At 37.2% G+C, this 27992-nt stretch overlaps 2 protein-coding genes across 4 annotated transcripts; one reads left to right on the top strand and one right to left on the bottom strand.

Annotated features, from left to right (window-relative positions):
- Positions 1-10: 10 nt before the first annotated feature.
- On the bottom strand, positions 11-11393 carry susd5 (sushi domain containing 5). 3 transcript variants are annotated; one of them, XM_059556355.1, is made up of 5 exons: positions 11318-11393; positions 6238-6436; positions 3739-3848; positions 2490-2678; positions 11-2335 (listed from the first exon to the last, which is right to left on the bottom strand). In XM_059556355.1, the coding sequence occupies exons 2-5, from the start codon at positions 6342-6344 to the stop codon at positions 876-878; spliced, it is 1866 nt and encodes a 621-aa protein (XP_059412338.1). In that variant the 5' UTR covers positions 6345-6436; positions 11318-11393; the 3' UTR covers positions 11-875. The 3 variants fall into 3 exon arrangements, with proteins under 3 accessions (XP_059412338.1, XP_059412337.1, XP_059412336.1); XM_059556354.1 differs by lacking the exon at positions 11318-11393 and adding an exon at positions 11159-11294; XM_059556353.1 differs by lacking the exon at positions 11318-11393 and adding an exon at positions 8186-8286.
- fbxl2 (F-box and leucine-rich repeat protein 2) lies at positions 11255-27918 on the top strand. Its single transcript, XM_059556357.1, has 15 exons — positions 11255-11383; positions 16624-16897; positions 17447-17508; positions 17819-17873; positions 17972-18046; positions 18293-18387; positions 18841-19005; positions 20973-21099; positions 21185-21259; positions 21368-21498; positions 21581-21641; positions 21769-21813; positions 23662-23718; positions 23873-24085; positions 26733-27918. Exons 2-15 carry the CDS (start codon positions 16649-16651, stop codon positions 26838-26840), a joined length of 1518 nt encoding a protein of 505 aa, XP_059412340.1. The 5' UTR covers positions 11255-11383; positions 16624-16648; the 3' UTR covers positions 26841-27918.
- Positions 27919-27992: the final 74 nt, after the last annotated feature.

The raw sequence follows: 27992 nt of genomic DNA, 5'->3' as shown, positions 1-27992 counted from the left end.
CTTCACCTGTCTGTGAGTGTGAATCTTTCTGAGTCCTGAGCTCAACCCCAAGAAACTCACTTATTTATAGGAAAACAGTTTGAAATGAACAAATGCTCATTGTATTCTAAACTTAGGGAAGAAAGCTATTTATTCTGCCTGCTCTGGGACTGTAAGAGCTGAAAGCCAATCAGAATTCACCTGACCAGAATGTATCACCTGTCTGCAAGCTAGAAACTCTCAATTGCGCACACAGTTCAACCACACTCTCTTTTGAACTGACTGCTCTCTTTCAAAACCAAAACTGGCTAAAGTCACAATGATTCTCTTATACACGCTTACTCACTAATGGACAAAGCTATAAACATGTACAAATCTGGACAGATGGGCACCCCATATACACATGCACCGACCACCAGTCCGTCCAAAGCAAGAGAAGACATCAGATTCATGATCCATCAATTATCCACAATACAATGGAAACATAAAGAAAAAGAAAACATTGTAAAACAGAAATACTATCTAAGTAAGCACTAAACAATCCAACCTTGTGCGATAAAGGAGTGTTAAACAGAGACACTCTTTGTGTTAGCGTGAAAGTCAGGGTTGTGTGGCATTCAGAATTGAATTAAGATTATTTTCCAATGCAATTCTTGAATTTGAAGGAAATTTAAGTGAATTAAAATATTTAAGAAATTAATATAACTGTAATTTTACTACAAAATTAGAAAAATGGTATAACGATAGATACATGTAGATAGAAAGATAGATTTCGCACTTTTTCTACTCTAAATTTAGCTGAGCCCCAGTGGACGTAGACTGTAATGTTCACACATAAATGGCTTTGTATGGATGACTGAGTAAGCTGTGTGGCTTTATGAGGATCTGTGTGACTTTCACACAGTCTGTTGTAACTCAATGCACTGCGTTTGCCTGTTAGTTCCATTGAGCTGGTAGTGAGAGCTCTTTTGTTGCCTCTTTTTATAATACCATACCCCCAAGACCACACCCACCACTGCTGCTACGATGCCAACGATAATGGCTGCGATCATTGGCCCACGGCCTGAACCATGACAGGGGTCTTCAGCACAAGCACCCTCTCCAGCCCGCTCCTGTTGATCGAGGCTGTGATCTCCACCTCTTTCCATCAAGCTCTGATTTTCAGGGTTTTCAGTTGGGACGTGACCAGGTATGTGCTCCAGGAAGTGGTCATCGAAGGTTTCCCATGGATCCTTGATGACGGGTGTGGGCATGCTGGTGATATAATCAGGTGGACCATCCAGATGTACCATCCCAGAAGGTGTGGATGTGTTCTCAGGGCCCAGGCCGCCTTGACTAGTGCTCACGTTTTCAGGAGCGGAAGCTGGTGTGTACGGCGTGGGCCGCTTGTGTACAGCAATATCATCTGGACTGGGTGTGATCTGAGTAATGAAGGTGGTAGGCTTCACCTCCACACCATTTGGACTGTCAGTAACACCATCAAACCCCAATGTTTTGGATCCATCAGAATCCGTTTCCTCTGGTGTGTACGTTTCTTTCACCATTTCATCTTTTGAAAGTCCTTCAGTTGTTTCCTCATAAGGTGTTACAACAGACTCTTCCTTTTCAAGTCTTGTTGTGCCTTTACCGAGCTCCTCCTCATCTCCTTTCATGTGGATTGTGTCCTTTGGATTTTTTATTTCTCCATCTTCGTCCTCTTCAGGGTTGTCAATCAAACCCCCGGTGTCTTCTTCCACAGGGTTTTTGTTTACATCCTCAAACACCTCAACTTCAGAGTGGCCAGTCAAGGTCTCTGTTTCTGACTCTACATCTTGTTCTGGCCCTGCCTCCCCTGTGGACTCACCTCCAGCTTTATCTTCATCTTGAGGAACAGGGTATCCATCTAACCAGGAATTGTCTGAGCCACCATCACTGGGACGGGTAGGTTCATCAGTGGGAGAATGGTCACTTTCCTCAGCGATAATATCAGGAACTGACTGGCTGTTGGTTGTTTTGACCGTCATGTGACTCTCATCTTCATTGGGGTTTTTAACAGAGGAGAAATCAGTGGTGATACCCGGCTGCTCCTTCTCTTCCTGGAAAGCCTCTGAAGGAAACCAGAACATGTGCTTCTGACTGAGTTGAGACACTGGAGGTTCAGTGACTGATATTGAATCTCCATCATTCTCCTTCTCCTCTTCAGACATGACTGTCTGCTCAGGCTCTGGCTCTGGCTCAGGAAAGGATTCTTCTACTTCATGAACAGTGGACTGCGTTCCTCCTGGATTCAAAGAAATATGATGCTCCTCCCTCAGATTTTCAAGGAGATGCCCATCTGTGAACTTATCTTCATAGTCGATGTGGCCTTCAGGATCATCTGCAACAAATAAAACTTATTGAAGAATACGCAGCTACACCCAAACGCCAAATAAACCCTATGAACCTAGAGAATTATGAATCTTGGAGCCTCTGTCTCATATTCAACATGACTGCTTTTATTTTTAAATCTGATCTTTGTGTTCCCAGCTCACCTTTCAGGCAATGCTGCACCATTCCGTACCATTCTCCACAACTGTCGCAAAGCAGGCTGAAGCCCGTATCTCCATTGGGAAGTTTATATCCTGGGTCACAGGTATACAGAAGTTCATCCCCGAGGTCCAGACCAGTTTTCCCCTGCAGATGTGAGTGTGGGAATGAAGGTGGCTGGCCACATGGAGCATCTGATTGATGAAAGGTGAAGAGCGTGTCATAAATTATAAAAGAAAAATGTCAATAAATGCCAGTTTTGTTGACACACTGTGACAGCATTCTATAGTGACAGCTATATAATATATAATAGTAATATACTGGATAATCCCTTTATTAACATCATCAATTATAAAATGGTTGTAGGAGGTTGGCTGCTGAGAATCTTTACCAATGTGATGGTAATGAAAAATAAATATACTAAAAATGCTAAGTATACTACTAATATATTTACAGATTTAAGTGCTTAATAAAAAATACCTTGCAATTGTACATTTAGTGTACTAAACTGGTATACTTAAAGTCTGCAAAATTGAAACAACTAATTTTGTACTTAATGCACTTTTTGCAGAAGTAGTGCTGAACTAAAGATGTACTGAAGTATTTGATTGTGCTAAAGTGGAACTATTGCAAGCATATGTGTACACTTTAAATATCTTGCATTACAGATCGATATTATTCAAAGATCATGCAATCCTCATCAATAATGACAATAAAACACATTTTAGGCTTAATATAAATAAAAATGCATTGTGCACAAAGTAGTACTCCAAATAAAGTTTAATTATAATTTTTTAATCAGTAAGTCTCAAGCGATATGTCAGGAAACTTGTTAATAGATTTGAACTATATTTTGAAATTAACTGATTTTTAAAATATTCCTTTTTTATTAGGGGAAATATAATTAACTTGAAGATGGGAAGCACATTTAAATCCAAATGGCAATTACTCCAAATCCCAGCTATGAACTTAATATTTGAAATAGTCTGGATTTTACCTTTATTTGTTTATTTTTTATTTAATGAAAGAAGTCTCTCACAGGATGATCATATTTGGGGGTCCTTGGTATTAAAAGTTTAGAAACTCCTCTGTGTTGGCGCTGTAGCTAACACATATGCTTTTGCTCTTCTGTTTTCACATGCGGTATGAAACAGGCCAAAGTTTTTAGGTATGTGTTACATGAAATAGTCCTTCATGAGCCCTCATAAGTGAAAAAACACAGTCCCCTTCTCCAGTTTCAGATTTAAAACTGACCGCTATCTTTCACGCAGAACACGCCCAGTCTCTCAGTGTCCCTAGTGAAATTCTCCAACTGCACATCAACTGGCCTCAAACTGCCCGGGACGCCGCTGCACACTGTAGTCCTGAAAGTAAATTAGAGGAATTATTTCTCAAATTCTTTTTGTCTTTCCCATTATAAAGGCAACAGACATGATGTCACTGTTGAATTCGATTTACATAGTCATCTCATGTCCTATTTCAACACACACACTCTATGCAGTATATCCCCATCACATTGCTATGTCTCCAGTGTTTGTATAAATTTACATCACAGGTCTGTTTTCTGTCGTGCGTGTATATGTTTTTAAAGCTTGTGTCGGCCAGTACCACTCTCTGATTGTGTGTCTGTTAGAACAAAAAATGCAAGAGTGATTCAAATATGCAATAAACCACAAGTAACTCATAATATACAACAATTGATCAACAATTAAACAACATTTAGAAAAACATTTAATCATTAAAGATACCAAACAGGTGAACAAATAAAAAGTACTATTAATCACCAGAATAAATAGCTCTTCCACCAACTGATATTGTTCATTACTTTAACTGTAGGATGTTTGCAGTTTCCAAGCAATATAGCACGTGCCACAATAATATAGAATGTGACATTTGCATTTATACTCATTTTACAATGGCTTCAAACAGAACTATTCAAGAAGTCAGTCAAGGTTCCAGAATATACTGTGCATGTCTATAACCAAGAATGTTTCGTCCCAAATCTTTTAGAGACCTTCCTCCAAATGTTTGTGAGGGAAGTAAGTTGCTTACCTCACTTTTTAACACTCAGCTGTGAGTTCTTAATCAGAATTATGAGCATGTGGGTATGTCTGAGTGGGTGCAGAGGGGGGCTCAAACCACAACCAGACGACTTGAATCCTTACCAGACTGGACTCTCCTGGGACAGTGTTAAGTTACTAGGAAACACCCAGTGTCAAAGTTTAGTTATTAAGGCTCAGCTGCACAGAGGTAGATTGTAGATTTTCACATGTATGTCATTGATGTGCAATTTATGTTTCACGACCGAGAAATCCATATGTAATCTATAGGTTGTTCTGAAGGGAAGGCCACTCCTTTTGGAAAAAACTTGCAGATGCAAGTGATATTCAACAAAGGCCTCAGACATTCACAAATCCATACTTGATAACAACAGAATGCTTTGAATTTTGTATTCCAGACTTATTGGAAAGAAGTGTACAACTTAGAACAAACAATATTGAATTAAGCTTATTTTTCTTACCCCATTGCAAGCATAAATGTAAGTGAATATATATTATTGTTCAAAAGTTTAGGTTCGGTAATATTAATTAATCACTAAGCATGGATAATCAGAAGTGACAGTAAGGCCAAAATTTCTATATTACAAATAAGCTGTTCTTTTGAACTTTCTTTGCATCATAAAAGCTGCTTCCAATTAAGGAATTAAGCACCGCTTTTGTTGATAATAATTCAATATTTCTTAATCATCAAATCAGCATATTAAAATGATTTCTGAAAGACCATGAGACACTGAAAATTGGCGTAATTATGCTGAAAATTCTCATTTGCAATCACAGGAATTAATTAAGTTTTAAAATAGAATGAGAAATTAAATATATTTAACATTGTAATAACATTTCACAGTATCACTATTTTACTGTATTTTAAATATGCAGCCTTGATGAACATAAGAGACTTTTTTTTTTTTAAATGTGAAAGAAAGCTTATTGGCCAAAACTTATACATAATATGTACCAAAATTTATAATATGTGTTACAATAAAAAACAATAAAATGTAACCCCCACTGTATTTCATGCAGTAAATATTATTATATATTATTATAATATATATTATTTATTACTATATAAAAAATATAATGCTTTTTGTTATTCAAGGCAATGCAATACACAATTTTTGTATTTCTTTACTAATACTTTTTGGGCCCACTATATATATATATATATATATATATATATATATATATATATTCAATTCAATTCAATTCAATTCAATTCAATTGCTTTGTAACGATTTGTATTGTAAAAAGCGCTATACAAATAAACTTGAATATATATATATATATATATATATATATATATATATATATATATATATATTTTTTTTTTTTTTTTTTTTTTTTTTTTTTTTGAAAAAGAAAGAATGGTTTCGGACCACATTTTGGATGTGATAATTATTTTGGGATTTGTGCATAGTGGTAAAGTAATACACCTCAGCAACGGAGCAGCACAGAAAATGAACACATGGAAGGTGCTGATGTGTTCCCTTACAGCAGCTCAGGTCCATTTCTCTCAGGGCCTGAGGTGTAAATAGGAATGTTCTGGCTGAATTCACAGGTAGGATTCTCTCTTGCAATCACAGATATACCCAAGCAAGCGAGCTCATTATTGTGCCTCAAAAAAAGCACAATGCCCGTACAATGAAACAACACTTTGATTGACAGCATCTGTTCTTCAGGTAATTAATGTTCTTACCCAACACTCGGTCCGGAGAGCCAACCACGCGAGCAGGCTGAGAAGGCACATTCCAACACTGCGTGATGCAGGTCGGCCCTGGATGCCACCTGGGCCCCTTGAGCCATACAGGCATGTGTTGCTGCCTCGAACCCTTTCTCCTGTCCACCTTTTGGAAAACTCTCCAACTCCAGTAAAAACACGTGTCCTAATGGAGAGACTGGGAAAAAAAATTATCCAGTGTTACTCCTAGAATGCGCATTTTGCATTACATTAGTGAGAATACATTACCTCAAACAGGGGAAATGAGAAGGACATTGGGAAATTAGGAGAATGCGAGGATAAAGCCACAGTAAGTTGATATGATATCTACAGGTGGTATGAATGCTATGAATTACAGCACCAAAGAGCTTTGTATGGCAAAGGGCAATTTTTAACAGCAGGGTCAAGTGAGGGCGGTTACTGTATAAAGTGTATTTTGCAGCATTTTTTTGTCAGTGTGAAGGTGAAGGAATCCATTTTTATCACAAGCCCCATTCTGACAGACTATATTGTAGACACATATAAACACACATCAGACAGCATCCTATCAAATCTTACATAAGGACAGCTCCTTAATAACAACATTAGTTTGTCACAGTCTCACATAGAGGAAATAAAATAGCAGATTCAGTGAGTCAGTTCCTGTGTAGAAATCTGAAATTGAGCTAATTATAGATCAAAATGAAACCGAGGTTACATGCACGTCCCCAAACATGCAGCATTTCCCCCCCCCTCATAATAGAATAACGGCTCATGCCTCCATGTCTAATAAATACACATCAGCTGACATCATCATTTTGGATCAATTTGAATTGGAAGAGATAAAGTTAGAAGGTTGGTGTCAGTGAGGTAAATCCAGACTGAGTCATGTTCAGAAGTCTGACTAATCAAGCAGACCCACCACAAACAACCCGTCATCTATCAATCGTTTGTTACAAATTCATTAGTGTCATATTGATGAGTCTGTTATGCTGATGTGAAGATATCAGGGGTTTGTGGTGGATGAACATGAAATTCATTAAGTGAATTAGATCTTTAGTTAAAGGATTTTGACTCCACTAACAACTAAACAGTTCATTAAAAAGATGAGAATGTGTTTTTTCTTAAAACTCATACTGACACAGTTAAACATCTAAAGGGGTCCTTTCAGTTGTGTAGTTTTCTTGTCACATGACAACAAAATGGCTTCTTTCATTTTAGTTACGCCAGACGGATTTTGAATTTGGCTGACAAAAGTATTTAAAAATAGTAATATTTTACAACAACAACAAAAAGATTAATTTAATAGATAATTATAGACTATCATTTTCTCTTTTTTCTCAAGAATTTCAGTCTTTGAACGAGCCCCAAGACACCATAGACTTTTATTTTTTTTACTTTAAGTTGCATAAAATTATTAAAACAAACTAAATGTATTCAAGTCACTGTATAAACTGATTTTTGAAAGTATTTTTAAATAACTTAATAGAATGAACAAAGAAGGGTCACTGACCTATGCATTTATATTTACGGTATATACATTATATATATACTTAGAAAGTGAAACTCATTTTATTTCAGATTTTCTCATTTTCATTTAGTTTAACTTGATGTAGGCTACCAGAACAACTAAAATTCAAGCTGTAATAAAATGTAATACATTTTTAATGTAGACATATCTATTCAAAGAAACTAGCACAAACCAACACAAAATTACTTTAAAAACTATCTAATTACTTTAAAAAGAAAATACAACTATACACACACACACACACACAGAGACAAAGATTTATAACCACACACTAAGAACAAATATACCATGCAAACAACTTTCTAATCTTTTGGAGCTCGGACACACGCACGCGTCCATTCATCACCTCGCGTAAATGTGTATTGCAGAGGCGCGTGAAACAAATTACCGCACCCAGATCATCAAGAGAAACCCCACCGTCCGCGCGCGTCAGGCAAGCCAAGTATCCCAGCAGCGGCAGGAGCGCGAGCTCTCGGTGACAGGCTCGCCCCATAATGAAACAGTGTTTCTGTCAGAAAGGTGAAAAATCCCAGTTGAATTGCGCTCGCCAGACGGACAGGTCCGATGATCCCGATAGCCGAGAGAAAAGAACTAAAAGGCGCAGTGACAGAGGTGCAAGGGGAGGTTTATCTGACCAAGAGGTACATTACCGAGCAGCTTGTGCGCTCGTGCGAAAACTCGCACGGCGTTGTCAGTAAATACGTCATGACTCAGAACCTGTGCAGTACCGCATGAGAACAGAGACTCGAAGCACTGGGATTGTTCCAGGGCCGTGGGGAGTCCGGCTCATAATGCTTGTGCTTCCCTGGCACAGAGGAAAGTTTGCCACCGTGTAATGTGTGTGTGTGTGTGTTTAGGACTGGACCCTTCATTTAGGCGAGTCTTGTCACCATAGCGCGCCTGGCTGCATGTCAGTTCAGAAAGAGCAGGACAAAACCAACTGTGTCTGTGTCCCAAATTCTTGGGGCCAACCTCAGGACACAGTAACCACCCACAAACACACACTCCAATTCACATTCGTTTAATTTTAAAGGCTTTTATATGCTGGAGAAAGTGATAGTGAGCATGAATTAGCAAGTATGTTTGGTTTTTAGTGAGTTAGTGGCAGGAGTGTGTCTGAACCGCTTCTAATGTTATTTACTTCAATAACAGAGCTATGTGTGATCCTTAATTCCTTAGCTTATTATTTAGTCAAGGAATTAGCCAAACAATTACAGCTTAAAGCCGGCACACACATAGTGCTAGAACATTTGTGAACGTGGATACATTTGAACTACAATTACTTTTTTTTATCACTTTGCAATGGAAATTTTACTTTTGAATGTTCTCTGAACGTTTTGAAACCTGTTGTAATGAACATCCAACTAAAATGTTTCAGAAAAGCATTCCATTAATGATGTATAATAACAATAATTTGTGCTAATGTTTTGAGAACATTATTAAAGACCTGACAACTTTAAATGAACGTTCATTTTATGCTACTGGGAATAATGTTTGTTCTTAACTTTGAAAGAACCTTGCCCAGAATGTTAGCCAAAATTCTGAGAATGTCCCGTTAGCTGGGGCTTTTTGGTCAGATTATACGCTTCTTATTTTTATATCAATCCGGTCTATTTCTGATGTTAATTTGTTGACAAAACATTCTTTTCATAGTCTTCTGGCTCATTCACTGAGTCTTTGGCAAACTGGTAGCAATATTATTTTCTTCCATCTTGCTGTCTTGCCATGCACACACTTCTTGTTCATTCCCTGATGGTGGACTCCTGGACAACCTTAGCCGATGCAAGAGAGGCCTGTAGATCTATGCTGATATTACTCTGGGGTTCTTTGGAACCTTCTGGAATCTTGCTCATGGAGTGATTTTTTTGCTCCTCTCTTCTTCCATTTTAAAGACAAAACTCCTTAGTTCTGCAGCCTTTTCCAGCCTCAAATTCATGCAGAAATAAGAAGTTTTTCGCAAGACCATATCTACATAAACTGCATCTCTTGCCGGTCCTACTAAACGCGGTAGCTGTATAATGACTAACTGGGAGACACTTTAAGACCGTACAATAGCTGAATAATTAGTAATGGGAAAATATTCAAGCGCCATTCTTAGACTGAAAATCATGAAAGATCAGAAGTCACCTGCAATGCGGCTCTCTTTCGCCCTCTGCTGTTGACATGGATTACTGCATTGCAAAAACACATTTAGTGCCTTTTCATGTACAGAAATTAGCATTTTATAAAATTCAGACTGTGTATCTGATTTTTCAGGGCTGTAAAAAATATATATATATATAACACCTCCTATGAGAGATATATTGTACCTTACTGAAGTATTACTGAATTTAGTTGCATTTCTCAGATATAGCCTAATAATACAATGCTTTTTTTATTTTATTTTATTTTTATTATATTTATACCAAAGTACATTTTTTGCATGTCGTCATGACATTGCTGAAGACAGACAAACAGACAGCAATCATTTTATGACTATTCAACTATTAATCACCTATAAAGCTGGATTTAACAGTCTCAGCTAAACTGGTTTCAGGATACTGGTTACAGTTTAACATTTTATGTTAATAGAGACTTTAAAAAAAATTACATTTAAATGAAATAAAAATACGTAAATATAATTTTACGTATTAAATTTTAATTTAATATAATTAATTTTTTCAAAAAAGTAACGCCAGTTACTTTGTATTCCCATTTTTTGACTGACAAGCCTCCTGTTCCCATATTGGGAGAAATCAGAAGTATGGAGGCGTTGTGTGCACTGTGTGAACATGTTACTGTAGTTCTAGACTAAATGTGAATGTGCATTAATTCATCCCACTCACAAAAAAACAAAACAGATTTAGTATTCATCAAAATTAATCAAAACAGTGAAATGCAAACTCAGAATATGACGCAAACCTGCTATAACTAAATATATTAAATAACACAAATGTATCTATTCCCATTTTATTAACAGTGTCTTTGCTGCTGACCTTTAATGATCCAGTTCAACCATACTAATAATTAAAAAATGACTTTAGATAAACTAACAATTGTGCTTCATTGTTTTTTTTTTTTATTGCTGAAGAGTGTTGAACCTTCTTCTCCTGTGTTCTACTGTACAGACGTGAATTTACTTTTCCTTCAGCCTGAGGTTTATTCATTACACTTTTTGGTGTGGAAGGGCTTTTACATTTGCTATAAATAGAACTTCTTATATTAAAAACAATCAAGCCCTGCTCATATTTAAAAAGTAACGTGAAAGTAACTAAGTAACGTATTTAGTTACTTTTTTAGGGAGTAACGCAATATTGTAAGGCATTACTTTTAAAAGTAACTTTCCCCAACACTGGTGTTAACCACGACAGACCTATGCAACCTCATACATCATTACCAAAACAAACGCACCACGCGTGTTTTTCCCGCAAAAGTGACGTCACGACAGCCACTCTTTTGAATCCCTGGAGCCCACGAGCGCGTTCTCAACTCCAGTGCTATTCTTTATGCTTATTTGCCAGACACCTCTGGCATTTTACTGGCGTCGTTTAAAGATTAAGCAGCACTCACTTCAGGCAGGAATTTGCGCTCGAGCGGAAATGTAGTCAGAGAGGCAGCTCGGCAGGCGGAAGTGAGGTTAGAGCAGAGGTTGGTGGACAAGTCTGTCAAGGCCAAGGGCGCGGATTGGACTCTGGCGGAAGACAGCTGATCTGTGACTGGAGTGTGCATGGTAGGAAGTGGAGTAGAATCCGGTAGCGATCCGGAAATGGAGGATGAAAATTTTGGCGCGGAAGGTGGAGATAGTGAATGGAGTACAGTAGGAAATCGGAAAAGGAAGAAAAATAGAAGAAATGAATCGGAAACTGAAAGTGAGAATGGATTACACGTGACAAGGGGAAGGAAAGAAGAGTTTAAGGTATTGTTGAAATTAGATGCTGGATCTTTCAGTGTCATTAATCCACTGAAATTATCTAAAGTGATTAAGGAAAAAATAGGACTGGTTGAAAGTGTGAAGAAGTTGAGGGATGGTAGATTGATTATATATTGTAAGGACAGTAGACAACAGAAAAAGGCTCTAGAAATTAAAACGATCATGGGACAGGGTGTGAATTGTTCAGTTCAAGAAGAAAAGAAATGGGTTAAAGGAGTAATTACAGGGATCCCTACTGATGTAACAGAGGAAAAGATTAAGAAAGGTCTTACGGGAGGCGCAGTAATTGGTGTGAAAAGACTTAAATGTAATAGAAACAATGAAAGGGGAGATAGTCTATCAGTGATGATTCAGTTTGATGAGGATAAGCTGCCAAGTAAAGTCTTTTTAGGATTTATGAGTTTCTCGGTTAGGCTTTACGTACCCCCTCCACTAAGATGCTACAAATGCCAAAAGTTTGGACATGTAGCGGCTGTATGCAGAGGTAAACAAAGGTGTGCGAGATGCGGTGGAGAGCATGAATATGGCAAATGCGAGCAAGGAGTTGATCCCAAGTGTTGTAATTGCGGAGGGGAGCATAGTGCGGGGTATGGAGGATGTGAGGTGAGGAAAAATGCAGCTCAAGTGCAAAATGTAAGAATAAAGGAAGGATTGTCATATTCGGAGGCGGTGAAGAAAGTAGGAAATACTTTGGAATCAGGGGATAAAGGTAAAGGAATTCCTCAACAAAAGATGGAAACGGCTCAGGGAAAAACTAAAGAGAGCTTTGGGATTAAGAATAATGTGGCATTTGTAACCTTTATAGCTGAAGTGGTGAATTGTTCTGCGCAAACAGAAAGCCGGACTGAAAGAATCAGAATAATAATAAAAGCAGCTGAAAAATATCTAGAGATTGAGGGGATTTCTGTGGAAATGATTAATGAAAAATTAAAGATGCAGTTAACAAATACGCAAGCAGGATGTGGTGGTTCATAATGGTGCTTTTAATATTCCAGTGGAATGCGAGAAGCTTAATAGCTAATGGACAAGAGTTTAAAAAATTCATCTCTGATATGGATAAAAGACCAGATATTATATGCATACAGGAGACATGGTTTAAACCTCAGTTAAATTTTGTTTTGCAAGGGTATCAACTAATTAGGAAAGATAGGAAAAACTGTAATGGAGGTGGGGTAGCAATATTTATAAAACAAGGGGTGGGATACAGGAATGTAGAAGTGAGTGAGGATCAAGAGGCGTTGATGATGGAAGTATGGGAAGGGAATCAAAGTATAAAAATAATTAATTTTTATAATCCGTGTGAAAAGCTATGTAAGAATGCAGTGGAAAAAATAAGAGGTAATACTAGTCAGAAGGTAGTATGGTGTGGTGATTTTAACGCACATAATACATTATGGGGGAGTGTTAAAACAGATTATAATGGGTTAATAGTGGAAGAAATGCTAGATTGGGGACGGTTAGTATGTATTAATAATGGAAGTATAACAAGAATAGATGTGAGTAATGGGCGTAATTCAGCATTAGATATTACTCTGGTTTCAGAAGATCTAGCTAGAAAATGTGAATGGAGTGTAAGCAAGCAAAGTTCAATGGGAAGTGATCACTATCCAATATGGTGTCAAATTGGTGTGGATATTGTACAAACTGTGGTGGAGAGAATGCCAAGATGGAAATTTAAGGGAGCTAATTGGGAGCTTTTTAAAGAACTGTGTAATAACAATATGAACGAAATGGGAGAAATTGAAGAAATAGAAGAGTTAAGTATGAAAGTAATTAAAGTGTTAAGAAATACGGCAGAGGAAGTAATAGGAAAAACGAAAACTATAAGTAGAAGAAAAGCAGTCCCGTGGTGGAATGAAAAATGTAGTAAGGCAGTGAGGGAAAGAAATAAAGCAATGAAGAAAGCCAGAAAATCTGTATTGTTTACTGATTACATTATTTTTAAGAGAGCTCAGGCTATGGTTAGGAGAGAAATAAGAATAGCAAAAAGAATGTTCTGGAGAGAATATTGCAATAGAATAGGGGAAGACATTGAAATAAATGATGTTTGGAACATGATTAGGAAGATGGGAGGGATTCAGAGAAATATTAATATTCCAGTTTTAGTAGGACATGGGAAAATAGCGATAAAAGATAGTGATAAAGCAGAGATGTTAGTGGAAGCATTTGTAAAGGTGCATAGTAATGATAATATTACAGATAATATGAAGAAGTATAGGGAACAGAAAGTGAAAGAGAATGAGCATATATATGAAAAGAAGATTCCGTCAGGAAGTAGGTTAGACTCAACATTTACTTTATATGAGTTAAAGAGAGCACTTGTAGGGGTTAAACATACTTCCCCAGGAAAGGATGAAATCTGTTATGAGATGATTAAGCAATTGTCAGATGGATCATTGAATATAATTTTAAGACTTTTTAATAAAATTTGGGATTCAGGGAAGATTCCTGTGAGTTGGAAACATGGAGTAATAGTGCCAATCGCTAAACCTGGAAAAGACCATTCCCAGCCAGTTAGTTATAGACCAATTGCATTGACATCCAATTTATGCAAACTTATGGAACGGATGGTTATGAATAGGTTGACGTATGAAATGGAGAGTAAAGGTATGCTGTCAGCATGTCAAAGCGGATTTAGAAAAGGGCGAAATACGATGGATTCAATTCTGAGTTTGGAGGCGGAAATTCGAAAAGCTCAAGTTAATAAAGAAATGTTGGTGGGAGTCTTTTTCGATGTTGAAAAGGCTTATGATATGTTGTGGAAAGAAGGGCTGTTAATGAAATTGGAAAGTTTGGGAATTGAGGGAAAAATGTATAACTGGATTTCAAGTTTTTTGTTTGGAAGAACGATTCAAGTTAGAGTAGGGTCTGCATATTCTAGGATTCTCTCAATTGAGAATGGAACTCCCCAGGGAAGTGTGAGCAGCCCTATTCTTTTCAACTTAATGATTAATGATATATTTAGAAATATTGAGACTGGAATAGGAAGATCATTGTATGCAGACGACGGGGCATTGTGGAAAAGGGGGCGTAATAGGCTGTTTGTAGAGAATAAAATGCAAAAAGCAGTGAAGGAGGTGGAGAAATGGTCAAATAGTTGGGGTTTTCGATTTTCTGTGGTAAAAACACAAGTAATTTGTTTTTCAAATAAGAAAAATAATCCTATGTTAAATATTAAAATGTATGGTAATCAGCTGGAACAAGTCAATGTAGTGAGATTTCTGGGTATGTGGATGGATTATAAATTAAACTTTGGAGTTCATATTCAGAAATTGATAGAAAAGTGTAAAAAAGGAATAAATGTCTTAAGATGCTTGTCAGGTGCGGACTGGGGAGCAAGTTGCCAGTCACTGAAAAGAATTTATTATGCAGTGATCAGGTCAAATATAGACTATGGAAGTATGGTATACAGTTCTGCGAATAAAACTTTACTTAAAAAAATACAAGTAATACAAAATCAGGCATTGCGAATTTGTTGTGGAGCATTTAGATCTTCTCCGGTAGTATCATTACAAGTTGAATTAGGAGAATTATCATTGGAACAACGCAGACTTCAATTGAGGATGAGATACTGGTCTGGTGTATGTGGACATCTGGAAAGTCATCCAGTAAAAATACTTTTGAAGGAATGTTGGGAGTATGAATACAAAGAAATAGAAAGCTTTGGTTGGGTAGTAGGGAAGGAGGCAAATAGCTTGGGATTGAAAGAATATTTAATAGCCCCTTCTGTTCCTATACCAGCAATTCCCCCTTGGATGTATCCTATGCCATTAATTGACTTACAAATACATAAAGAAATAAATAATCAAATAAGCATACCAACTAAGTTAGTAGTTGAACAGTATGTAAATCGAGAATATTATTCAGTATTACAGGTATTTACAGATGGGTCAAAGGATCCAGAGTCTTGTAGAACAGCAGCAGCAGTATTCATTCCTACATTTAATATAAAAATTGCAAAAAGAGTATCGGATCATGTGTCAGTATTTACTACTGAATTACTAGCTATCATATTAGCAATACAGTGGATTGAAGAAGTGCAACCATCAAGAATTGTGATATGTACGGATTCAATGGCTGCTCTCACTAGTCTTATGAGTGGAAAATCGGAATCTCGACAAGATTTAATATTTGAAGTTTTGCAAGGTTTATTTAGAGCAAGGCAGTTAGGGGTATTGGTATTCTTCCTCTGGGTGCCAGCACATGTGGGTGTGGATGGTAATGAGGAGGTAGATAAGTTGGCAAAGAAAGCATTAAAGCATCCACAAATAGAAATTAAGGTATCATTAAGTAAATCAGAAATCAAGAGGTTAATAGCAATTGAAATTAGTAAAAAATGGCAAAAGATATGGAATAATGACTCTAAAGGAAGACATCTTTATCAAATTCAGGAACGGGTTGGAAATGAGAGGAAAAGATATGGAAATAGGAAAAAAGATGTCATTATTACAAGGTTAAGAATTGGTCACACTGCATTAAATTATAGTCTTTATAAAATAGGGAAGCATGATACAGGAAAATGTGACAATTGCGGGGAGTTAGAAACAGTGCAGCATATTCTTTTAGAATGTGCTGCATATGAAAGGGAGAGACAACAGTTAAGTCAAGAGTTAGGAAGGATGGGAGTTGATACAATTTCAATTAAAGTATTACTAGGAAATGGAATAAGACAATCAAGAATTCATGAATTATTATTTAAATATCTAAATAAAACAGGAATAGTAAATAGAATTTAATTTTTTTTTTTTTTTTTTAAATTTTTTTTTTTTTTTTTTTTTTTTTTTTTTTTTTTTTTTTTTTTTTTTTTTTTTTTTTTTTTTTTTTTTCTCTCTTCCAAAGCCAAGTACACTCCACACTCCAGATCAGTAGGTGGCGGAAATGCACCATTTATGTTGGTCTGCCAAACCGCCATTAAACACTAGTAGAAGAAGAAGAAGAAGAAGAGGTTAGAGCAGCAGTCTGCTCCGTCCATGTTATTATTGTTATTTTGGCTGTGTGATGGTTCACGGACGGCGGGCAGCCCGGGATTTCTCCGGTTACCAGCGCAGACACGAACGGCTAGCAGGCCACACGTTACAGCTGCGCGTCTGTTTCACGATAGTTTGATCGCCAGCGTTGACAAAACGCGCAAACGTCGCTGTGCGCAGCGCTTGCCGAGGACTGTCTTTATTATTGACACTGCAACAGACATGAACGGCATCACCAAGAGCAGATTTGAGGTAACTCATATCGAGCGAACTGTGATATTTCGCCCGAGGAAATGAAAACGGGCGGTGGCAGGCTGTCTGAGCGATGACAGTGTGTTTAAGCGTCTGTTTGTGTTGGTGGGCGCGCGCTCGCGCGTGAGTGACTGCGTGCGTGTCTGCAAGTGTACTGTGTGTGTGTTTTGGACCGAGCATGGCTCTATTTTTACGTGCCGTGTTTAGGCTTTTGTTCGTCAAGGGTAATCCCGTCCTAACACAACGGCACCAGCTGACCGTGTCATCCGTTTAACATTAGAGTTGGCTGCTGTTCTTGGAGTTTAGATCAAACTGGATCGGCTTGCTGACGTGCCCTGAATGCGAGGGCTTGAGAAGATGTCACAAAGCAGCAGTGTTACCTAAGACACTCGCTAATGCTATTTGTCCTTCTTGTGCAAGTGTTATGAGTGAAGTTGCACCAGGCCGAGGCGTGTCTGAACCAGCTTTGAGCATATTGATTGTGCATGAGCTAAACTGATGCTGTGTGGGCTTTATTATTTAGTTCATCTGTCATGTCATATTGTCCAGGTGTTCTCAAACAGTGATGAGGCCCCAATCAACAAAAAACTTCCCAAAGAGCTTCTGCTCAGGTGAGCCCATCAGAATTAATGACTCTTATTGCCATAGATGGCAGATTACGTTTTAATGAATTTTGTGAATATCTATGTATCTATCTGTCCGTCTGTCTTCCTATCTGTTGGTCTGTCTATCATTCTGCCTGTTTGTCTAACTTGCATATCTATGGATCTGTCAATCTGAATTTTTTTTGTTTTCAAATTGAAATAGCTTTATTAGCCTGACATACTTCTGTATGTACTGTCAGGAAGTGTGTAGAGAAGGGGAAAAAACAGAATAATGACCAAAAATAAACAAGTAATCAAAAATCTGTTTTTATTTCAGGATTTTCTCTTTCCTGGATGTAGTCACTTTGTGTAGGTGTGCCCAAGTATCCAAGGTATGTTCAACAGCTTGTTTAGTTCAAATTAAATGAAACGATCTAGTATTAAAATAGTTTTCTAACAATGCTTTCTCCTTTTCTATGTGGATAAACAGGCATGGAATGTTCTTGCATTAGATGGAAGTAACTGGCAGAAGATTGATCTCTTCAACTTTCAGACAGATATTGAGGTGAAAAAGCAACTGTCAAGTAAATGTTTGGTTTGTGATTACAGATACAGTCTTGTGTGTTATCGGCTTTTGCTTTGTATGTCTTAGTATTTCATCAGTAATATGTTGCTGTGTGCATTAAATTGTCTGTCTTTGGGTGTTATGTGTGTGGGATTAACACTGGGTCAGTAGGTTTTTCTGCGGACCATAACGTCATCTTTGATCCTCTGTGCCTGAGCTCTCTCTCTCTCTGTGTCTTTCTATTAGGGCCGTGTCGTGGAGAACATCTCGAAGCGATGTGGGGGGTTTTTGAGGCAGCTCAGTCTTCGGGGCTGCCTCAGTGTGGGAGATGCCTCCATGAAGTGAGCTGCATTACTTTTTGTTAATTAAAACATGCACTGTAGGTTTGCACAGTTCATACAATAAATAAATTAAATATAAAATAGCATTTGGCTGCATTTAAGCAAGTCAAAGTAAAATGTTTTTAAAGCTATCTCAGTAAATCAGTTTTTGTCGTTAACTAGCTGTGATTTGTGGTATTTTGAATGGCCCCGCCCATTATGAATATTATAGGTCCCTTTCCATATAATTGCATATTATATATTAAATATCTTTCAGGTAGCTAATTGGATTATGCAGCAGTTTAGCTTTCACTGTGACAAATGTCTTGTCGCTGGAAATGCCATATTGCGGCTGGTTAGATGGTGTAAGGATTATTTGTTGCTGTTGTTGTTGGCGGCACCATGTTTACCATTTTTATTGTGTAGTTTTTCTGTTTAACATTGTCAGCTGAGAGGTTTCATTTGATTTGGCAGGACCTTTGCTCAGAACTGTCGCAACATTGAACATCTGAACCTCAATGGCTGCACCAAGATCACAGACTCCACCTGCATCAGCCTTAGCAAGTTCTGCTCCAAACTTCGCCACCTTGACCTGACCTCCTGCGTGTCCATCACCAATCATGCACTTAAGGCCTTAAGGTGGGGCAGTCATAAGGTCTTCCAGACCAAATTTAGGGCTGGGTTTTTTGCTTTGATTGTGTAATTAATGTTAAATAGCATGATGTTTATTAGACAGAAAATTGATGTCCTGAACGTAAAATTGCTTCATTTTGTCAGGAGTTAAAGTTAAAGATTCCTTGTTTTTCCTTAAAACTAATACACATGGACTAAAAAACACAAAACTGTGATTTTGATTTTATGGAGTCTTTAAAACTTAACTGGGGAGTGTTAAATCAAAGCCTGGTTTGATTTTATTGTGTCAGGAGTTTGGCGTTGTTAATGATTATGAGTCTGTCACCTCTGTCACATTTCTTCTAATGAATCTTTTCCACAGTTGTAGTAGATTATTCTGTATGAGCTGTTGAAGCAGGAAATTCCGTGAGCGAATATTTAAACAGACTAAGAGGAATAATTAACTCATTGTTAGACATTTGAGATGATAGCTGTTTATATTCCTACATCTTAAAAAGAAAATATTTATATTTGAAGAATTCAGATACAAAATCCTCTAAGTGCCATTTCAAATTTTAATCTAAAATGAACATTTTTATTAGGCTCCTATGTTTAGGTTAAGTAATTTTACTGTAATGGCAGTGTATAGGTAATTTTATATGCAATTAAAGTGAAACAACTGAACATGAATATAGGAGCCTGATTAAATATGCTTATTTTAAAATAATTAATTATATTATTATTTAAATGTTTTTGAAACAAATTTTAGTGGTTTATTCATCCTCATACAATTAGTTTATTAAAACTGAAAAAACAAGATTTTTTTGTTGTTGTAATCAAAATTATTTTTTTGTTTTATTGATTGTTTATTTACTCTACTGGTTTGCGGTTTAAAAGTTTTTTCCTTTTTTTTCTTTTAAATAACATCATTTAGTTTTTTTTTTGTGCAGTGTTTGTTAGTTTTGGATAGTGCATGCATAAATTATGTTTAAAGGGATAGTTCACCAAAAAGTGAAAATTACCCCATAATTTACTCACCCTCAAGCCATCCTATGTGTATATGACTTTCTTCTTTCAGACGAATCCGAATATTTAAAAACATCCTGTCTCTTCCAAGCTTTATAATAGCAGTGAATGGCTGTTATTTTTCAATAGTCCAAAAGAAGTCCAATAAAGCACATCAATCCATAATAAAAAATGGCCTCACATGGCTCCGGGGGGTGAAAAAGGCCTCCTGTAGTGAATCAGTGTTTTGTTTTGTTTTTGTAAGAAAAATATCCATATTAAAAACTTTATAAACACTAATCTCATTCTTGTTCATAAAAGAAAACCGTTCTGGTGGGTGACATAGGACGGTAAAAAGCGACAGACATGGAAGTGCAGAGGAGAGAGCAAAACAAAACACTGCACATGAATTATAAGTAAAAAAAACAAGGATTTGTGAAGAAAAATGTTAGAGGATTTTGATATAAGCTAAGAGAAGACTGGTTTTCCTTTGCTAAAGTAAGTAAACTTTGCTTCCTTTGCCCTTGTAAACAAACGTTGGTTCTCATGAGACTTATGCTACCCCTACATCCTATGTCATCTGCTGGAACGGCGTTCTATTGTGAACTCGTGTATGACTGGTAGAAGTTAGAGATTGTTTGTAAAGTTTTTAATATGGATATTTTTCTTATGAAAATGCATCGATTCGCTACAGGAGGCCTTTATTCACCCCCTGGAGATTAGTTAGGCACTTCTTATGGTGGATTGATGCGCTTTATTAAACTTCTTTTGGACTATTGAAAAATAACAGCTATTCACTGCTATTATAAAGCTTGGAGCCAGGACATGTTTCAATATAAATCTGATTGTATTCGTCTGAAAGAAAGTCATATACACCTAGGATGGCTTGAGTGTGCGTAAATCATGGGGTAATTTTTATTTTGGGGTAAACCTAAATTATTAAAATTTGTAACATTTGATTTGTCTTATTGACTCTTTCTGTCTGCTAGTGAGGGCTGTCGGATGTTGGAGAATCTGAACCTGTCCTGGTGTGATCAGATCACAAGTGATGGCATCGAGGCTCTCAGCCGTGGCTGCACAAGTCTCAAAGCTCTGTTTCTGAGAGGCTGCACCCAGGTGCATACATCTATACAAGCACCAAAACACTTTGAGGGAAATCATTGACAGTGTAACATAATAATCGTTAAATGTGCCATTTCAGCTTGATGATACTGCACTAAAGCACCTTCAAAAGCACTGTCCTGAGCTCATGATAATCAACATGCAATCATGCACAGTAAGGCTTTGACTTATTACTATGCTGTTGTTAAATATTGCTAATGAAAAACAAATACACAAATGTAAATTTGTTGGACATAAATAAGATGTTTTATCCATCTTGCAGCAAATCACAGATGACGGCTTTGTGAGTTTGTGCCGTGGTTGTCACAAACTGCAGATGGTTTGTGTGTCTGGCTGCAGCAACATCACGGACGCTTCTCTGACTGCCCTCGGCCTCAACTGCCAACGGCTCAAGTAAAGCTTTCTTCATCTGTACGCAGATAAGCACACGTACCCACACAGAGTCCTTCATTCACATTGCATGTGTTTTCCTCAGGATCCTGGAGGCTGCTCGCTGCTCACATGTGACTGATGCTGGTTTTACTGTTCTTGCCAGAGTGAGTAATCAAACAAACACCCCAAAACAACAAAACATCAACGCATTGGATTTAGAGAGCATGCTTTGTGTTAGAAGACATTGCTGATATGAGAGGATTCCTAAACAAACTATGCCTTCTGTTTCAGAATTGTCATGATTTGGAGAAGATGGATTTAGAGGAATGTATTTTGGTGAGTTTAAAATTCCTATTATATATGATAATATTGTAAATATTAATATAAAATAAATATAGTCTATCATTAAAAAGTGTGGGATTGGTAAGATTTTTTAAATGTTTTTTAAAAAGTTCCTTATGTTCATAAAGACTGAGGCTGTATCCGAAATCATCCCCTATACCCAAATTCACTGTTCCTTAGGTTAGTCCACTCATACAGTCCACTTGAAGGAGTGAATGAAAACGAGTGAGTGAATGTACCGGAAGGACTGCCGCTTTTACATAGTTTGCATCATTTGAAACAGACAGCTCCAGTAGTAAGATTAAAGGATTTATCTTGAATTCTGTCACGGAAATTATGTATAAACCCTAGTTAAACAATATAATAGTTAATTTACAATAAATGTGTACCGGTGTTGTATTACGCTGTGGATGAGTGCGTTGTAAAATGAATGGATGATTCAGCTGCGAGGGAGACCGACATGGGAATTCATTCGGTCCGCTACTCTCACAGTGCATTATGGGTTATCTCTAGCTTTTTGCGCTGCATTGGGGAGATTGAATGAGTGCACTCGAGAATGTCCACTATGGTTTCGGACACCCCTAAAAACGTCTGTCCCCTCAAATAGTGCCCTATAGGGGGCATTTTCAGATACAGTCTGAATTTGAATTTGAATAAATACGCTAAAATACACTTTTCTATTTATTCGTGTGATGGCAAAGCTGGATTCTCAGCAGCCATTACTCAAGAAACATTCTAATATCAATGTTGAAAAAAGTTGTGCGGATTAAAGGGTTAGTTCACCCAGATAGCAAAATTATGTAATTAATAACTTACCCTCATGTTGTTTCAAACCCGTAAGACCTCCGTTTATCTTTGGAACACAGTTTAAGATATTTTAGATTTAGTCCGAGAGCTCTCAGTACCTACATTGAAGCTGTGTGTACGGTATACTGTCCATGTCCAGAAAGGTAAGAAAAACATCATCAAAGTAGTCCATGTGACATCAGAGGGTCAGTTAGAATTTTTTGAAGCATCGAAAATACATTTTGGTCCAAAAATAGCAAAAACGACGACTTTATTCAGCATTGTCTTCTCTTCCGTGTCTGTTGTGTGAGAGAGTTCAAAACAAAGCAGTCTGGATATCCGGTTCGCGAACGAATCATTCAGTTCACCAAAATTCTAACTGACCCTCTGATGTCACATGGACTACTTTGATGATGTTTTTCTTACCTTTCTGGACATGGACAGTATACCGTACACACAGCTTCAATGTAGGGACTGAGAGCTCTCGGACTAAATCTAAAATATCTTAAACTGTGTTCCAAAGATAAACGGAGGTCTTACGGGTTTGAAACAACATGAGGGTAAGTTATTAATTACATAATTTTTGCTATCTGGGTGAACTAACCCTTTAATATATATATATTTTTTTTATTTTCAGAAATTGTGATTTATTTGAATTAGAAATCTTTTGTATCTTTCACTTTGATCAATTTAATGCATCCTTGCCGAATAAAAGAAAGAGAACCTTATTAACCCCAAAATTTTGAATGGTGTTGTATTTATATGGGTAAGTTGTCACAAGGCAGCCTACAACCAAATTAAAAAGTGAAACAATGAAAAATGTCAACAATTTATCCAAATTATTTATTTTCTAAATGAATTTTTGATATTCTAATTAATCATTACATATACTAAAGGTATTTAATTTATTACAATGAAAAGGTGAAAAAACCTACCTCTACTATAAAGCCAAAGTATTCTGTGTCAAAGTTGAGCTGTGTCTGTTTCCTTGCAACTATTCTTCCTGATTAGTCAGCATACTAATATTAATATTCTGTGTCTGTACATGCCATTCAGGTGACTGATAACACTCTGGTTCAGCTCTCAATCCACTGCCCTCGGCTGCAGGCGCTGGTGAGTGTTTGAGAGAGAGTCTGTGGGAGGATTGCTTCCATGCTTATTTATGGCTTTCTGTAAAGGAATTATAAAGCATGTCCATTTGTTTTTCAAAGCTCACTCGTTGTAGCCTGCTCACTTCGGCATATATGTGTGTGTGTGTGTTTTCTAGAGTCTGTCTCACTGTGAGTTGATAACAGATGATGGAATCAGACACCTGAGCAGCAGTGTGTGTGGTCAGGAGCGTCTGCAGGTCGTGGAGCTGGACAACTGCCCCTTGATCACAGACATCACACTGGAGCATCTCAAGAGTTGCCAGCATCTGGAACGCATTGAGCTCTATGACTGCCAGCAGGTCACCCGTGCAGGCATCAAACGAATCCGGGTCTGTGGAAAATAATCACTAAATATGTCACAACTCCTACACATGGTCTCAAATGCAAGGACCACATACAGACAAAAATGATCGTCCCTTATGCGCAAACTCAAATGTGCAGTGTCTGTTTACAGTGCTGGCAAGTAAGCGTATAAATACTTATGAGTACTTGACAGCAAAAATAATCAGTCACGAAAATGTTAATTATGTGACTTTTTTTCAGTTTCATACTGATCACATTACAATCTGTAACATCTACACTGAAATATCAAAAAGGGCCTTATTTTTAGTTTCATTTGTTGCTGTGTCATTTTGGGAGTAAACTTTGGCCTGTTTTGTTGAACAGTTATTTGTGGCAATACCAATTGTGGTTACTTGCAGTTGGGGCCAGCTTTTCTTTTTCTTTTCTTTTTTTATACACATATTTGCACTTTTGTAGTAAATCAGTTGGGAGCAGTTTAATACAGAGCCTGCCTATAAATGCTGTTCCCTCAAACATTAATTGAATACATTGTCATTTCCTCAATATTTTTGTATCTAACTGTTCATTCTAAATTTAGATTTTTAATTGAGACTTATTTTAAGAAAAACAACTTTGCTTAAATATATTGAATGCTTGGGAAACAGGAAATACTTCTTAAAGTGTTTTACCACCATTTGGCTTTAATACAGATTCCAACCTCGTTAGAATAGATTCATACACATTTTAAATAGTCTCCAGGTGATTTTCATTTATCAAAACATCTGTAAGTTGTTTTAGAGGTGTTTGAGAAGGGAATCGGTTTCTCATTTGTGACCATGGACCACAAAACCAGTCTTAAGAGTCAGTTTTTCACAATTGAGATAAGCTTTCCATTGATGTATGGTCCGTTAGGATCAGACAATATTTGGCTGAGATACAACTATTTGAATATCTGGAATCTGAGGGTGCAAAAAAATCAAAATATTGAGAAAATCACCTTTAAAGTTGTCCAAATGAAGTTCTCAGCAATGCATATTACTAAAAAAAATACATACAATGTATTTTTGGCTATTGCTACAAATATACCCCAGAGGCATGAGACTCTTTAAGACGCTTTTATGCTCCAGGGTCACATTTTCTCTGAAACCCTCCCACAGTGGTTGGGTCACATGATTTGTCTATCCAGGGCAGATGTTAAGGTTCACTTTGGTCAAAGACTATAGATGTACAAAGATGGTGCACTTCTATTACTTATGAATGGGAGAAAGCACGCCACGCAATATGGCAGAACAATAACGCCTTATAAATAAAAGAGCCAATCACAATCTCTAAAGTCATTGTGTCACTGCAGCTGCTGTTAGAAAGTCCAGATACTATCCTCTTTATTTTTCAGTGCAGTAGTTGGCTGTTTCCTGTAAATGTGCATGACTTCTGATTCACTACCTGCTGTAGGGAAATAGCAAGAAGAATAATAAAGGGCAGTAAACGGTAAAACTGTTTGCACTACAAACCATTGTGTTCATAGTTTAGATAGCACATTAAAATAATATTGTAAAACACACCGGTTTGCATTATCAGGCAGCAAAACACAGCTAAAAATAGCTGGAAGCAAATGAGTCCAGAAGCCACACACTTTACATTTATAAATTGCTGCACCACTCTTACGGGAAAAATAAGGCTGATAGAATAATTTAATGTCCCGAGATGCGTGCTTAGGATTGCACATGTGTATCAGCTGGTCTAACTTAAAAAAGAAAAAAAAAAAAAAAAGCTTTTTTTTTTTTTTTACCCAATTTGAGTATAAGAAACAACATTAATGTGACTGCGGTCGTCAGATTTTATAGGTAATTTCAAATCTGAAATTTAATCGTAAGCTTGGTTTTGGAGAACTTTGTTTCCCCATTCAAAGAGATAGGAGCTGCTCCTACATTACTGAAATAGGTGCCAGAGAGGTGTTTCAAACATGGCCGTGTCTAGAGGGTGCTCCAACTGTCCAGGTTTTGTGATAAAGACACCTTTTTTTTGCATTGGTGCCTATTATTAAAGTTTTAGAAATTGCAGCTTTTTCATATAGATATTGTGAATTTCTCTGTGGACAGTCTTTGAGAAAATGGGGCATTCCAGTTGAATATTGAGGTTTACTGTCATTTTGCTGCAGTAGTTCTGTGTTGTTTGGACACAATCTATCATTTACTTTTCGCTGATACGGTATTGAAATGCTTTATGTACACAGTCATAATTGTAGATACTTGTAAAAACACCAAATAATTGGGCCATTAGGGTTACAGATGCTCCTGCTAAATGGGATGCCCAGGATTTATTTTGGAAATCTGGGAAGTTACCCATTTCACCCATGGCTTGTAAGTACCATACTGATAAGCAACCTAAAGAACATAGACAATAAAAAGATGAATAAAGGATTTGTTTTTACACTGTAGCATACATCAATTATATTAACCATTATAATAATGGGTGTTTATACACACAGACACATTTATACTTTCAATTCAAGTTTATTTGTATAGCACTTTTTACGATACAAATCATTGCAAAGCAACTTTACAAAAAAATAAGTTTCGACACTAGGAGAAAGCAATAGGATTTATTTATTTTTAGATTGTTGAAAAATGACTTCATCCAGCTTTTATGTCATATTCTGCCTTCTGGCTCATTCTGCTGTTGTTTCTCCTGTAGGCTCACCTTCCTGAGATCAAGGTCCACGCTTACTTTGCCCCGGTCACACCTCCTCCCTCAGTGCACGGAGGTGGTCAGCGTCTCTGCCGCTGCTGCGTCGTACTCTGACAGAAGGAGGGGCTTCTAGGAGATCCCATAGAAAGTCAAGCTGTCAGACAACCTCTAAACTCTGCCCTGTCTCCGCTCCACACCACTACGAGATGCTGTGTGGGGTTGTGGCTACAGGAGGTATGGCTTGTTCACTGAGCGGTTGCCTGGCAGCAGCACGGACCTGAACAAGTTACGCAAAATAAATACAATGCAACGTGACATACTACATAAATATGATACCGCCTACTGGATATACAAGAAGAAAAACCAAGGAGCTACCATGTAAAATATTTCATATTTGGATATATAGTAAACAAATTGAAGGAAGTACTTAAAGCATTATGGAACTACTGAATATAAAACCGATACGCAAACAACATTGAGGCATTCTGATGCCGTTATGATGACTACACAGTGTTTACGTCCTGTTCCTCTTCCTCAACCAATAGGAATGCATTCTCTCCCAACGAGAACAAATAGAAAGAACAGAAAACGATGAGCAGGATGCAAGTCTCTGGAGTTTTGTAGGATACGCCTCCCGCCGATTGATCATGTGACTTTCTTGAACCTGAGAGCAGGAAGCTTTGAGCGTTTCTGTCTGGTTTTGCCCGAGTGTGTGAGAATGTTCAAGTATAGCAAAACAAATAACACTACAATGAATCAACCCATATTAAAACTAAGTAAAATGTGTTTTATTTTCTGTTAGAGCTCACCCTAATTTTGAGAGGACGAAAATTCACCCAAGCAAGGGAAAGAGAAGGACTGCGATTGTGCATACGAGATAAAGTGGATTTTACTCCAGTGTGGCATTCCAGTATGTCACAAATGATGTGATTGTTCAAATTTAGACAATATATATGTGCTAAGGAAGGGCTGGGGGAGGGGGGTATATCAGGAATAGGTTATCATAAGTTTTACAATGTTTCAGTGCAATATTAAAAGCCCATGCGCATGTAATTGTGGTATGTGACAGGATTAAGAATACTCTGTATTCAGGCTTTCCTCAATATTTCAAAGTTTTATCATCACAGTCTCCCTTTCCTGTATATTTACTGTCAATTACACTTTATTAAAGGCATAGTTCACCCCAAAAAAAGTTATCAATTTCCCACCCTCATGCCATTCCAAACCTGTATAACTTTTATCTGTTGGACACAGAAGAACATATTC

Source organism: Carassius carassius, chromosome 8, assembly GCF_963082965.1.
Source record: "Carassius carassius chromosome 8, fCarCar2.1, whole genome shotgun sequence".
NCBI classification, from domain to species: domain Eukaryota; kingdom Metazoa; phylum Chordata; class Actinopteri; order Cypriniformes; family Cyprinidae; genus Carassius; species Carassius carassius.
This window is presented reverse-complemented; position numbering and strand designations above follow the sequence as displayed.